The following is a 15,642-nucleotide window of genomic DNA, read 5'->3' on the forward strand; positions in this document are numbered from 1 at the left end:
CTCCTCTTGGTGCACAGAGCAACAGATGATTCATTGAATAGAAATGATGTTATTCACTGTTCATCGGCATAGCAACACCTTTACGACCTACAACTAAGAAAGCCATTTCTTGAACCTGGATTGTACTGCGCATTATATAAGAGATATAATTGTTTGTCACTTTTCCCCATCAAAAACCAGGGTGCGCATTATACTTGCACGCGCATTACACCCGCACGCACATTATACACGCTTAAATACGGTATATGCTTATAAATATAAAAATAATAACAAAGTGGTCAGATTTGCACTCATTACAGGCTGTTAATAGGTGTGTCAAATTGATAAAGCTATCAGTAAGTTTACCGATAAATTTATACACTGATATGTAGAGGCACATATTTTTGGTAAAGAAAGAAGCAAAATTTCTGTATAAAAACAGTCAATTTTGGGTTCAAAAGCGGTAAATAAAATGAAATTTCGCTGTTATAGTGGTGAAAAAGCAGTATATAAAATGGCATTTTGGTTTTAAAAATGTGAATATAATCCCAAATTTGATTTAAAAACTGCACTATCACACAAAATAAACATATCCCTTCTAATAGCACAGTAAATCATTACCAGAATATTAAATTTATTCCTGTATAAAGGGGTCCATTTTTGCTTCTCAAATATTTACAGCAGAATTAATTTTCCGTGAATTACATAACTCACAGGATCCTTCAGACTTCAGAAAGTGTCGTATCAGTATATAAACGGTAAATTTCGTGTTTGAGTCTATTTCGCATTTTGCAGTTCATTTCGTATCATTTTGTGACAAAACAGGGTAGGAAAATGCACCTCACACCTTTCAGAAACATGAGAAATTAACATTACAATGTGTTATTTCATAATTCGTGTTTTCGTCAAAAACGAAATATGCATGCCTCTACTGATATGCCTATATTGGTTGATGGCAAAAGAGTACTGTTTAATCAGTCCCATCCCTACTAAAAATAGAGAATGTTTTTAACGTTGTTTGGAACACATATGTGTGGTGTCCCTGGTTTAGTGCTGTCACCTAGTCAAGAAGTGCCTGGTTCAATCCCCACAAGAGGCATCTTGAATTGTTGGATTGCATTTAAACTAGATCGAATCCCTATTTTTTCTGAACATAAAACGTAATGATTTCAAGCAAGCCTTAAGCGACTTAAGCCACGAGGCCACGGTGGCTCAGTCGGTAACGCGTCTGACTACCATGCTAAAGGTCCCGGGTTCGATCCCTGGCCGATTCAAATCCGGGAACTTTTCTAACGTTGAAAGCGGCTCCGGCGCCCACCCAGCGTCGAATAACATGGGTACCTGGGGGAAACCCTGGGGGGTAAAGGCGGTCAGGGGCGTGGTGCTGATCACATCACCCCCACTCACGACCGGATCAAGAAAGTGTGGGGCGTTACCCCCACACCCCCTATACGCCTTCATGGTGTGGTGCTAAGCACAGGGGAACACTTTACCTTAAGCGACTTTCTCTTTGTGATGTTGCATGTGTGTGATGGTGTTATAAACTCTTTTCACAGGTGGTAAGTGTAACTGCACCAAGGAAAATAATTGACATGGATGTGGTGTCCACGGAAGGAATGGATCCAGCTCAGTCTGCACAAAAGGATTCCAGGAAATTTAGGCAGCTTCTCTTGGAAACTGAAAGGGTAAGCTGAACGAAGCCATACAGTACTTAACTTGCTCAAAGTTCTACGCCATCAACTATGTTAGCTCTTTGAATCACTTAGAGAATCGTTGTGCACTCTTTCGGCACTTTGACTAATAAACTTTAATCTTCACCAGAAAGCCATGAAATATCTTCAAGCTAGAATCACATGATATGGAAGGAGTTAAAATAACGTGCTTAAAAGGTATGTGAATAAAATTGGACACATGTGTTGTCATTCGGTGTGTGAAGTTGATGGGGAAACATCATTTGGCTTCTGAGTCAAGTTTTGCCATAAACGATGCATGGGAGGTTGTGCATCACAAAATATTTTTTTGATCTTTTTTTTTAAAATTTAGTATTTTCATTTTAACACTTTCCCTGGCATGGGCATGTTTTCAAACCGAAGAGAATCCAACCTTTCTCTGGTGCAGACACGTGCTAATTGCTAAAATGCTAAAACTATTACATTATAAATACAGAGGTTGTTTCCGATCTTTGGTGACGAAATTGCACACCTTTTGCAGCACCACCAAGCGTGAAGAGAACGAAGCTGCCAGTCGTGTGGGCACGTTAGACCGTTGACTGTGCGTGACAGGTGTGGTCATTGCGTATCGCCGAAAAACAGTGCATATTGGGAGGGTGACATAACTGCACTTTCCGACGTAAACTACAGTTATAGTGCCATTATAAAACTGTGCAAGGAGCGTGGATTCACTCTGTCCAGAAATGGCATATCACAGGTGTTGAAAGGGGCAGGTAAGATGAGGCGTGGGATGATTCCTGTGTGGCAGAAACAGGCCAACTCCCGGCCTGCCACTAGCCGCACACCAGCTACAATTCGGGATGTCAGGGTGCTGGTCACCAGGGAGAATCCAGCCACACAGAGAAGTATCGCAAACTGGCTACAAACATCACTGAAGAGTGCACACCATCATTGACCACGATTTGGGTCAAGGTGCATGTTCATAAGCTCTTGCCAAAACACATCCAGGAACATTGCACCAACTGTCGAAAGCTTTATGAGCGGCACCTGTCAGGTGAAAAATGGAAGTTCCTTGTTACATTGGACGAGGCATATGTTTATCTTCATGACTGTCACAAGCCACGTGCAATTTTTTATCGATCGACATGTTCGAGGGACTTTCAAATATGGTTCACTTAATGTAAGGAAAGTTTTGGCACAGGTTTCATGATCATTGCTGGATACTCGTACAATGGCAAGCTGACCATACATTGTGTTGCCAAAAATACGAAGGTTAATTCCGATTATTATCAGGATAACGTCCTGACACCAGTTTTATTCACCATGACATTCCCCATCTCTACGGGAGGGATCAGAATAGTGTGTGGGTGCATCAAGACAAGGCGTCAAGTCACACATCTCGCTCAACCCGCCTCTTCCTCCAACAAATGGCAGAAGAAACTGGAATTTGTGCCATTCCTTTCACAGACATTCCAGTGAAGTCACCTGATGCCTCACCGATGACTTTTGCACCTTCGGCCTACTGAAACGAGCCTTGTCTCGGAGAAGACCCCGTAGCATTGAAGGGCTATGGAAAGCCTGTCAAGAGGAGTGGCTGAGGCTGGCCATGACACTTTGTGCCAGTCTCCTACAGTGGAAACTTCACTGTTGGGCAATTGCCAAGATGCAGGGCCACCAAATAGAGCACTCTCGATGGTGGTGACATGGTTTCTCTTAAGGTAGGAGCAGTTTGAAATCGTCACCATAGATCGGAAACAACCTCTGTATATGCTTTCATTGATGCTCTACTGATATTTACACTTTGTATAACAAAGTTTGCTGTTGCCAAAGAAAAAGAATGAATATGTCTTTTAGGCAAAAAGAATAAATATGTCTTTTAGGTTAGTTTTGTTTAAATTGCCCGCCAGGATAGAGACAGCAAGTTTGTAATCTTGCCACCAGGGAAAGAGTTAACAGTCTTTCTTTTTGTTGTTTCTCAGTATATACAGGGAAACTGATGTTACATTGGGGGCAGAGGGGGTGGGGGGGCAGGGAAAGGTCTAAAATATACAATATTTAAACTTAGAAGACCGTGAGGAGAGGGGTGAAGTGCAAATGTAGGTAAGAGATGATGGCACAGTCAAGTTTGGCCACATAATATATCAGAAAGAATTCTAACAATTTGGGGGAGGGGGGAAAAGTAATGTTGAATTCTAAAATAAAACTCAATGACTTCTTGATATCATCTCTGATTGTATAAGATGGTGGTATGATTGTTTATAGAAGTCTTGGGCAAGTGGTGATTGCTTTTATAAACTAGTCGAGGGGTTCAGGCTCTCAGTTTAGTGAAGGCATATGCTCAGTGGTTCAAGGTCCCTCTAAACTGTGTGTCCAGACCCAGGTTTCCTTCTTAAGTGTTCAACTCTGATCTTGGTTGTGCTCAAACTTATTTTTTTCTTTATTTTGCCATTTGATTATTTTGCTCCCATCATTTTCCTGTTCACTTCATATTTTTGTCTTTTCTTTCTTCATTCCTTAAAGAAATTGATATACATGGTGCATCACAGGAACAGACAGTTTTGAAATGGGGAATTTGTAGCAGGGAGTGGAGGTAGAGATGAAAGTTGGTTGGCATTGAACTTGCTCGACCATGCCATTTTCGGCTCGGCTGGACTCGGTTGCAGTCATGGCAGCGTGGACATTAGAGCATCGTGTGTTCACATACGACAGTTTCATGAAAAGTGGCGAGTTGATTATATTGAAACACAGTGGCTCTTTCGACGCTGCTTCAATATCGGATATCATGGGTCCATTTCAAATCTCAATACAATCTTGAGGTGGGTTACAGGGCCTCCCCGATGGTGGAGTGATAGCATCGTCGCATTGTAATCAAGGTGTCTCGGGTACGATACCTGGTGGAGGCACATAGTGGTTCGGATCCCACTTTAAACTGTAGGTCAAGTCCAAATTAGCACTTCTGTGCATAATGTGGACTCAATGAGATGGGTTACAGCATTTCGAACACATGGAACTGTAATCAAGACAAAAGCACTTGGTCCTGTCGCAACGGCACAAACCCCGGAGATCGTGGGAAGAGTGAGAGAGGCCATCACGAGGAAGTAGTCCAACCTTTTCTGCTCGGCTACATGCTGTCAAATTGAGACTGAGTGAAAGCACAGTACGACAAATCCTTACACACGGATTTGGGATTCCTTCCATACATACTTGTGATCATGCAGAAGTTATCCGAAGAAGATTATCCACAATGTTCAATCTTCGCCAGGAACATGCTCGCCTTTTTTCACAAATATGAAGTTGCCATCCTCAACTGACATTGCATGTACTGCTGCCATGCTGAGCCGAGCCGAAAATGACATGGCCGAGCGAGATCAATGCCACCCTACTTCCCCATCTCTACACCCTCTCCCTGTTTCGAGGAAAACAGTCAGTTTCCCGTGATGCACCCTGTATATATGATGTCACTTGTTAATTTTAAGTGATAATGCCATTTCTGTTTTCAGTTGTATGCATTAATGCTTCAGATGGAAGACCTGGATAATCCATTGAAAGCGAATCAGGAGGAATCGCCTGTGAGCAAATCAGATGTAATACAGAAAATATTAGCATCTTTGTTACAAGAAGAGAGACTGATTAGCATTATGTGCCTGCGTAAAGGAAAGGTAGGCTTTGTTTCTTTGTTCCTGTGTGTGTGTGCATGTGAATTTCTGAATATTGTTATCCATGCATTTATGTGGTGCTGTAATATAAAGGGTGTCTGAAAAATACAGGCTTTTTTGAAATGGTAAATAAAAGATGATGATGATGAACTTCGAACTAAGTGTATTCATGCTTATGAATAGTATATGGTATGCCATTACTAGAGGCACATATTTTTGGTAATGAAAAAAGCAAAATTTCGGTACAAAAACAGAGTCGATTTCGGGTTCAAAAGCGGTAAATAAAATGAAATTTCGGTGTTATAGCGGTGAATAATCACATCAAAATTGCTATATAAAATGACATTTTGGTTTTAAAATTGTGAATATAATCCTAAGTTTGATTTAAAAACTGCACTTATTACACAAAATAAACATATCCCTTCTAATAGCACATTTATGAAGTTACCAGAGTATTAAGTTTATTCCTGTGTAAAGGGGTTTATTTTTGCTTCTCAAATATTTACAGCAGAATTAATCAATTTTCCGTGAATTGCATAACTCACAGGATACTTCAGACTTCAGAAAGTGTCGCGTTGGTATGTAAATGGTAAATTTCGTGTTTAAGAGTTAATTTCGCTTTTTGCAGTTCATTTCGCATTATTTCGTGACAAAACATGGTCACAAAATGCATCTCACACCTTTCAAAAACATGAAAAATTAACACTACAATGTGTTTTTTCACATTTCATTTTTTCGTCAAAAACAAAATATGCATGCCCCTAGCCATTACTAAATTAATTCACTCACAGTCTCAAGATGGTCTCATATCTTGAAGATGACGTCAGTTATATGGCTACCGTTTTTGCGTGAAGATTCCTGAAGCTGTCTAGGAACTTCGTGCATGGCTCGACATAACATGCCCCCAGGAATCTGGTTGATTTCCTTCGTGTCTTCAGTTCCTCAACTGATGCAGGTCGATGTTTGAACACACTTGTCTTGAGGTAACCCCAGACAAAGAAATCGCAGACCTAGAGATCTGAGGGGCCATGGGATGTCACCAAATCGAGAAATCAGTCTATTGCCAAACAACTGTCTCAATGTTGCAAATGACTGCCGAGTTGTGTGTGATGTTGCCCCGTCCTGTTGAAACCAGGCATTGTCACGAATGTGAGGAAAGTGATTTAGTTCTTGAGCAAGGAAGTTGTTCACCATAGCAACATAATGTTCGGAATTGACAGGGTTGTAGTTCAAATTTTCATATCCGTCACATTGACAGGGAAATGTTCAAACTGTAGACTGGCTGGCGCGCTCGCAGAAGTTATGTTGTCTGCTTCAGTCTGTTATGTGCAGAGTTGTTGTTTTGATTCCGGGCCTGGGCAGCTGCATACTCCCTCGAGAACAGAGGGTCGTTGTTCAGGACGAGGATGAGAGTTGCGTTGGGGGTTTTACATTTTAAATTGCTTGAAATTTCGTGATTAGCTACATTTCACCATTGGCCCCCTGCTTCTCTAAATTTCAACCATCAAGCTGAACGTGAATTGATGGTGACATGAGCCGAATGTGGACTGGATGGATATCAGAGTTTATTGCGGGAACACACTGGCTTCTTTCTCTTGAAGTAGGTGTGGTGATCAAATATAGGCTGGGCTTCATGGGAAAGAATGCTAGTTCGTTTGAGACGGCTGTCATTTTCTCAGAGCAGAAAAATTAGATCTTGGGGTATTGCGGAGAAAGATGGTAATGGTGAATGGAAATTGGTACATCAGTCATACTCCTTTACACAATACTTCAAGGGTACATATGAAAGCAGCTTTTCTTGCTAACATTTTGCTCACTGAGACCTCATTTCCATGATACAAGTTCCCCCAAATAGCATTTTCTATATTGTATATATGCAACTATGTTACACAGATTCATTGTTTGTACCACTATTATTTTTTTCTGTTCTCTATAGAGCGTCTCAACTTTAAAAGTTAGTATGGGTTAAATGGAGCGTGGCGTTGCCAGATCAACAAACTGAGTCGCATCGAGTCGCTGTTAATCGCTAATGATTGTGACAAATTTACTTCCTTAATATCATATAGGAAATCATCAAAATCTATGTATTTGATGCATTTTGGTAAAAAACCTCAAGATTTGCATGTAAATGTTTATATTTCGACGTAACTATTTACCATTTTACATTTGCATTATATGTGTAATACATGACGCAACTATTGTCAGATTTCTGTCATCTCTATGCTATAAATGGAATGCAGCTGGAAGCTAGGAAGAAGCATGGACAAAACAAAGCCAGATGAAAAGGCTCCCACCTGCACTTTTAGGAGAGGCCTCACCAGAATCTGTCTGAGAAGTGAATGTGGTAGACTGTTTTGTGTTTTTCTCATTTTGTGCTTCCTGGCCTGTATTGAACTTGTGTTCGTAAAAAAACAGAGTTTTAGATTTTGGCTCATTATTGAAATTGTATTACACCCACAAACATGAAATAAGTTTCATTCTGTTACAAAAGGTCCATTCGTTGAATAAAAGGCAAAAGTGAATAAAAGGCAAAAGTTTGGGTTTTCTTACCAAAATAGCAGGGGGAAGAGGGGGCAAACTCCACATTTTTGTTTTTTTCATTGACATTTAGGGGATTCGGCCCCCGCTCGTAACCCCCCGTGTTTGAGGCTTCCAAATTTTAGACGGTAGCATGCGCTGATATTCTAGCTGCAAAACAAAAGTTATCCGAAGTAGATTGGTCCCATAGTGTCAGAGTGATAACAATTTTATGAGTAATATGCAAATTGGCTATTTTTTTGTAAAATAACAGAGATTTACATGTTGGCTCATTATTCAAATTGTATTGCACCCACACATGAAACAAGTTTCATTCTGTTGGGAAAGGTCCATTCGTTGAAAAAAAAAGGCAAAAGTTCGGGTTTTCTTCCCAAAATAGCTGGAGAAGAGGGGGAAACTCCACATTTGTATGTGTTTTTCATTGACATTCGGGGTATGCAACCCCTGCCCGTACCCCCTCCCCCCCGGCAGTTGCGGCTTCCAAATTTTACAAGGTTGCATGAGCTGATGTTCTAGCTGCAAGACAAAAGTTATCCGAAGTAGGTTGGTCCCATAGTGCCAGAGTTATTACGATTTTTCTCCATTAAGTATACAAATTTAAATTTTGTGCTAAAAAGCCTCAGCGACACTGGGCTTACTTTCGTCACACCCGCGCGGCGTACTAAAGGTTAAGTGTTTTGCAAAATTGCATAATTATGAAAAATTCAGATCGCATGAATTTATGACAGGTTATATAATGCCGTCAGTAAATAGAGCATAAAAAACTCTACAGGATAATAATTTCAGTGTTTGAAATTTTTGACTTACATTTTGTAAATTTTGTAACATCTCGCAACGCAGCGGTGGTAGAGAAGGACAGAGCTATTGGCAAAACTCATGTATTAGAGAGAGAGGGAAGTACTCCATTTACTTCCATACTGACGTTAAGGTTGAGACACACTATAGCATACCAAAGCTGTAAACAATGTGATGCCAATAGGACAGTAAATCATGCATGTATGCCATCCATACATTCGTTTCATATCTTATGTTATGATTTTCATTTGAGAACTACTATGCTCAGCATTCTGCCTTTGTGTTGAATGAGCAAAACATTACTGAGAAAAGTTATTCACCATGATGCAGTGAAAGTTTGTTGCTGATGTTCGGTAACACCCTGTATTGTGTATAATAAAACTCAAATGTCATTTTGTATATAAAACTTGAACCCAAAGGTAGTCTAGCTGGCCCCCATGGTGGAGTGTTTAGCACATCATGCTACGGCACCAGGGATCCCGGGTTCTAGTCCCGGCCTGGGCATGGATGTTTGTGAATGTCCATTCATCAATTTCATCATATTATCACTCATCCCCATCTTTGCAAATTAGCCAAAAGTTGCACAAAAAGTGAAGTAAAATAAAGCAAATAAAATCAAAACCAGAGGTAGTCTGTTTTGTTAGTAGGGCATCTTCTATCTGGGAGACCCAGTTGGTTATCTCGGAACACATGCAGCCTCTCATCAGTGGAAATCCAGAGGCAATCCTGCGAGATAACAGCAGTCGGAACATGATACTGATCACACCAGCTCCACTATGTCTAAAATCAAGAATTTGTGGAACATGGTACAGTGCACAAAGAGAACTTTACTTTTTTTAACGGAAGTTATGTAATACATAGAGGCACATATTTTTGGTAAATAAAAAAGCAAAATTTCGGTATAAAAACTGAGTCAATTTCGGGTTCAAAAGCGGTAAATAAAATAAAATATCGGTGTTATAGCGGTGAAAAATTGGATCAAAAGTGGTACATAAAAAGACATTTTGGCTTTAAAATTGTGAATCTAATCCTAAATTTGATTTAAAACCTACACTTATTTTACAGAATTAACATTTCACTTCTAATAGCCCATTTATGTAGTTATCCGAGTATTAAGTTTATTTCTGTGTAAAGGAGTCAATTTTTGTTTCTCCAATATTAACAGCAGAATTAATCAATTTTCCGGGAATTGCATAACTCTGAGGATAATTCAGACCTCAGAAGGTGTCGCGTCGGTGAATAAACCCTAAATTTCGTGTTTGAGTTAATTTCGCCTTTCGCAGTTCATTTCACATTATTTCGTGACAAAACATGGTCACAAAATGCATCTCACACCTTTCAAAAACATGAAAAATTAACACTACAATGTGTTTTTTCAAATTTCGTTTTTTCGTCAGAAACGAAATATGCATGCCCCTAGTAATACACAATATAATCGCTTCACATATGGAAGCATTTAAATTTTTTTTTATTCCTTTCCAGACTCTAATGGGACGAGTTTTTCCTCACCTCACATTGGAGCAACAAGATGATCTGTGGATACGTTTGTTGAAAGGCTTGGCCACGATAATTCGGCGCGATCAAGTAGACCAGCTTTTGTTCGAATTTTATCCTTTCCTGAAAGCTTGGATAGATGCTGCCTCATTGCCATCACTACTTCAAGTAACAAACGGCTTGGTGCCCATGGACAGTGTTAGCTCAACTACTAGTGCTACAAAGAATTCATTAGCAATTATCCTTAGTAACAAGGTAAGTGCATAAATTATATATTTTTTCTAATTTTAGCTCATTTCTAAATATATGGAAGTTTGATATTTTTAGGTAACTTTTGTAGGCATGTTGTCTCAAATATACTAAAGCATTAGGTTTCCAATGCCATGGGAAATGTGGTAAAGTCAAGATAATTTCAAAAGTATTAAGAAACCTGATTAGTGAGGGAATATTAAGTATAATTGCAGTACCTTCTGTGATTGAATGTTTGTTCATACTAATTTGTTACAATAGATGTTCACATGTAATCAGTGAGTAGCATCTCGCGTTGTGTGAAATATTACCATGTTACATCATGGTAATTTGTTCAGTCATTCACATTTGTCTGTATTTTTTATCAACATCCAAGGTTAATATATGCTATGGACTCATAATATAATTTCAAACACATCTGCATATGTTACAACCTTGGACTTTTCATTTTGCAGGAAACCACTGTGAAAAGGAATTAAAATGCTGGAAAATGTATAATCTGGGAAAACTTTTATAGCATAATGGATTTATCCATAAAGATTGAAGATTGAATGTGTAATGTGGGAAAATGAAAATCCAGCCTTAAAATGAGGGTTGGCCTGTCTGTCAGCTGTGTGTGTTGGGGAACTTTGATTTATTGTTTTCACACCTTTACAAGCAGTCTTTTCTTTCATCAGAATTTGCCAAACTTGACAGTGAACATTCCCTTCCCCATTTCTGTTGCAATAAAATGACCCCTCCACCAGCCGCACTTCAGTTTTGGTAAAGGGATGCTAATGGGTGAGGCCTCAGCTCGTTTGCTTTCAAAGCAGTCACTAATGTGAAAAGTTACGGTCCTTTGTTAGCTAGAGGTGGACTCCTTGCACCTTGCAAGTCAAGGTCACTTACAATGTAGCTCTGCGAATGCCCCTCCCTAGTACACACGCCACTCAGAAATGAATACAGTACATATTAATTAAAAGGTGACCCTTTCCAAAGACAATCCGTCCATGCAGTACAACGTGGACTTCATTTGGCAGATTAGCGAGGCTCTGGCATCTGGAATAACAGCCAGTACAAACTTATGTGGGGCTTGTGTTGTGTTGTCCAAGTATTTTATGATCACCCCTTCATCCACCTCATCTTATCACCATTCATCCTCATCTTCATGATTAGCCGAAGTGTCAGAAAAGCGAAGTTAAATAAACTAAATCAATATAGCAAAAATTCTTGACCACAAGTCTAATTTCTTTACTTTCTTGACTGGTAGACACTAGAGTACTGCATTTGACCACTTTCGCTCGAAAATACTCGATCGAATCTCCCACTCGAATATGTAGAAAATCAAACATCATTTCAATGTGACAATAATCGTACAAATATATGTGTAAAAATTCGTCCTGGTAGTTTCAGCCCATAATCATCTATTCATTTTCATATCTTGCTATGCATCGGTAAGATAGACTAAATTACATTTTAACATGGAGATGATGACAATGTTCACTTTAGTTTCAATTTCACTGCGTTTTTCACTTTACGATCCATATTTGAGACCACTACCACAGTCAAGTTACAGTTATGCGGGGTGGAGCATATACCGATCGTTTGCCTGTTCGAGCGTTATTCGCTCAAGCAAAGAAACTGTCAATTCTGTAAGCCATCTAGCGTCATCCGTGCGAACTATTAGACGATCCAGCAAAAAGGCCTCGATGCAGCACTCTAGTAGACACCCTATTGTACAACGTATACTGTATAAATCCTGAGTAATTAGCATTTGAAAATGTGAACACTTTCTGTGTAACATTTTTTCATTGTAGTCTCCACTCACAAATAGACATTACTGTAAAAAAGAAATATTGTACTTTTAACAGGAGTCCCATGTTATGACATTTCCACTTTAAAAGTAAATTAAAACACTAGAAAAATGGAGCCTTGTAAGCAAGGGGTCCTGGGTTTGATACCTAGTGGAGGCACATAGTCATTCGGATGCCATTTTAAACTGTAGGTCCAGTCCCGATTAGCTTTTCTGCACATAAAGTGGACTTAAAACAACAACTACAACAAAAATGGAATTCCTGAATTTGAATTAGTTTGGAGTTAAATCTGTTTACTTATACTTTCGTCCATTGTCCTTCCTATATTTCTCTTCCAAGCATTTTTCTTTCCCTTGAAACTCATTTTCAACTTGCCGTGAAATCATTGAAAACCGTATACAATAAGTAACATTATACATTAGATGTATTTGTTGCCTTGTAATTGAGCCAGTAGGAACCCTATTATTCAAGGAAAATCTATTACACTCATCTAGTCAGAATTTTATTATTGTGTATGTTGTACAAGGTAACATGTAGTTCATGATGCAGAAACACCCCTGGCCCATCCCTATTCTCAGCCTCACAAGTAAAAATGCCCAATTTCCCAGTGATTTGAAATTGTTATCACCTATTTCATCATTCATCCTAATCCTCATAAATAACCTAGAGAGGTAGAAGTGTGATCTGAATTAAAAATACATATGAATATTGACTAGTCCTAGCAAATATGCTTGTTTTTATTTCATCCATAATTTTTGGATGAAATACTTCAGCTACAGAATTCAAGGCTTAAAATGTCATGCTGTTATTATTGAATGTAATTTTTTTTTTTACAGTTTGGATTGTCTGCTGTGGCATTGTTAATGAATAGGGTTGAGACATTCTACCCAACAATGACAGACACTGGACTGAAGGAGTGGTCTAACTTCTTTGTGAATATTGTTGAAGCCACAGAACTGGTATCAAATACACCAGTACCTGCAGAACCAGTTACTTCTTTAAACACCCACTTGAATCACGTTAATGTGAGGATTGAGAATTATGAAATCCTGGAGAGAACCTTGAAAGGATACAAGCATGAAGAAAAATGTAATACAAAAGAATCGTAAAGCACTGATGGAATTTGTGCCAATCTTAATCCAAGAAGCAAATTATGTTTCTTTTTTCCTTTTTTTCATTTTTTCTGAAGTTTAAAATGTTTTATTTATTTGTTGCTCGAAGACTGGCAATGAGAATTGTGAGTGGGCGTCAGCGTATCTGAATGGAAGAGTATGAGAAAGGTACCCTCATAAGATTTTGCAGGTATTTTTTTAAAAAAAATGGCATTTGCATTGTTATTTTTACAGCTGCATGGTTATTACTATTTCTTCCATCTCTTCATATCAGTTATTACTTAACCATACCCTTTTGAGATTAACTCATACACAATATCATGTCCAGATTTAAAGGTTAAAACATTGGGTTATGTTTAAATGAAATGGCAGTAGTGAAGCCGAAACGACGTTCTGTTAAAGAAAAAAAATTATGGTTAGCAGAGCTAATGTAATCGTTTAAATATTCTTTATTACTTTTTCAATCTGCAAGAGTTGAACTTTTTTCTGATCAAGTGTTTTTTGAGTATGTGACAACAGCACTTTAGCTTATAGAATGTTGGGAAAACAGCAACTGAAAAACACCCTTGAATAAGTTGACCAAAACCTAATGTCGCAGCTGCGAAGGAAAGCGAATAACACGAAAGCTTGCTAGTGTGAAACCTTGCTTGTAGAGGTTATGTAACGTCTGACTTTCGGACATCGAAGAAAGTCTATACCGTCCTGCAGTTCCTCTTTGACAAACACTGTGCTAGGAGTTGGTCATTATTTAGTTGGGATATCGTTTGTAAGTTTTGAAGATGAAAATATCAAAAACATGTTCTTGTTTCATAAGTTTAGTGATTTATTTTATATGTTTGTGTACATTGTCATGAGAAGTTATAGATTGTTTCTATATTATAAAATGTAATGCATTATTTTTTTAACTATTAGAACTAAGGGTGTTTTTCAGTGCTACAAATTACATCAATGAATCTTGTTTCCAAATTCTGCAAGAACTGTGATGAATTTCAATATTATGTACAAAATTTGTAATACTTTTGTTTTCATATGTGTTTCATATGTATATAAGACATTGTTTAAAAAACAAATCATGAAACAGGTTTAGGACTGATGCTAAAAATAAATTTAATTTACAGTTTATCTGTTGATTTATTTTACCTTGTTTGTGGAGGTATTTGTGAAAACAGGTAGATAATTAATTATTGAATGGGTTTCTAGGTTTGTGAATGGAGCATGGATTTGCAGGTTATGATAAAGAGAGCAAGATAATAAAACACACATTTAGTTGAAAACTGGATGTAAGCCAGAAATATTAGCAAACACATTTTTACTCCACACTGTGAGACAACAGCAGAATGTACATGTTATGGTTTGCCTTCTTTCACAGTACCATGTACTAATTACCTGGGCCGTATCGATTATTCTGTATCTAGTACTGTAGATTGGATCTCTTTAGGAAATGCTGGCAGTCTGCACAAACATTTTCTGTCTTGGTTCAAGAAGAAGGTTGTGAGATAAACAATATGCCCGAACAGTTAATATCCCCCTCAAAGCCTCAGTGTGAGAGTGTGTGAGAGAGAGAGAGTGTGAGTGTGTGTGTGTGTGTGTGTGTGTGTGTGTGTGAGAGAGAGAGAGAGAGAGAGAGAGAGAGAGAGAGAGAGAGAGAGAGAGAGAGAGAGAGTGAGTGAGTGAGTGAGTGAGTGATAGGAGTGTTTTTCAAAGCTGTATGTGGGTTACAAATTGAAATTAAATGTTCAAGTATGCACTTCCTATAATCTCTCTCAGCAGTTAGAAGGTAAATTGTAATGACTTGTATCAGATTCCTTACTACTATATGACAAGGGATGAATGAAAAGTAATAACTCCAGCTTTATAATAATACATGGCAGAAGCGATGGGCTACAAGCACTCACTCATGTGTTGGCGTGTGTATGTTTATTTTAATGTGTGACAAGCAGTTGTACACAAAGTGGCACACTTTATAGGGTGAACAGTTGAAGAATGTGCCACTCCATCTAAACAGGAGTGTGGTTATACTTCTTGAAATTGGATCATATAGCGACGATCATTTGTCAGTGTGGTTTAAGAAACATGTTAGATTGTGTTTTACACTGTTGACAACTTTGCTCCAAGTGATATTCACTGATGCGTGCAAGTGTTTAGCCCTGCACCGTGGCCGTGCAAGCTTTGGGCTTTGGCTACGGGATGCATGCAGGTTTGAGTCTCCTGGGGGAGGCTAACACCTTTTCTCCTGAGATTTAAACCTGGTGACCACCCACCATCATGATGAAATTGAGGAGCTACAAATGAGGAGCATAACTCGTTATAGAAACCTACAAAAATGACTGGCTATTCATCGTGCTGACCACACATC

The 15,642-nt window shown here is 38.6% G+C and overlaps 1 protein-coding gene across 2 annotated transcripts in view; it reads left to right on the forward strand.

Annotated features, from left to right (window-relative positions):
• Patr-1 (Protein associated with topo II related - 1) overlaps positions 1–14,406 on the forward strand; it is a 34,706-nt gene extending 20,300 nt beyond the window's left edge. For both annotated transcript variants that reach the window (XM_083120957.1, XM_083120958.1), the window contains exons 9-12: positions 1,536–1,664; positions 5,150–5,308; positions 10,121–10,387; positions 13,011–14,406. In XM_083120957.1, coding sequence (XP_082977083.1) covers positions 1,536–1,664; positions 5,150–5,308; positions 10,121–10,387; positions 13,011–13,283 — 828 coding nt within the window. In that variant the 3' untranslated portion in view covers positions 13,284–14,406. The remainder of the gene's footprint in view (positions 1–1,535; positions 1,665–5,149; positions 5,309–10,120; positions 10,388–13,010) is intronic.
• The last annotated feature ends 1,236 nt before the right edge of the window (positions 14,407–15,642 follow it).

The sequence above is a fragment of the Lepisma saccharinum genome, chromosome 4 (assembly GCF_977018435.1).
Source record: "Lepisma saccharinum chromosome 4, izLepSacc3.1, whole genome shotgun sequence".
Classification (NCBI taxonomy): domain Eukaryota; kingdom Metazoa; phylum Arthropoda; class Insecta; order Zygentoma; family Lepismatidae; genus Lepisma; species Lepisma saccharinum.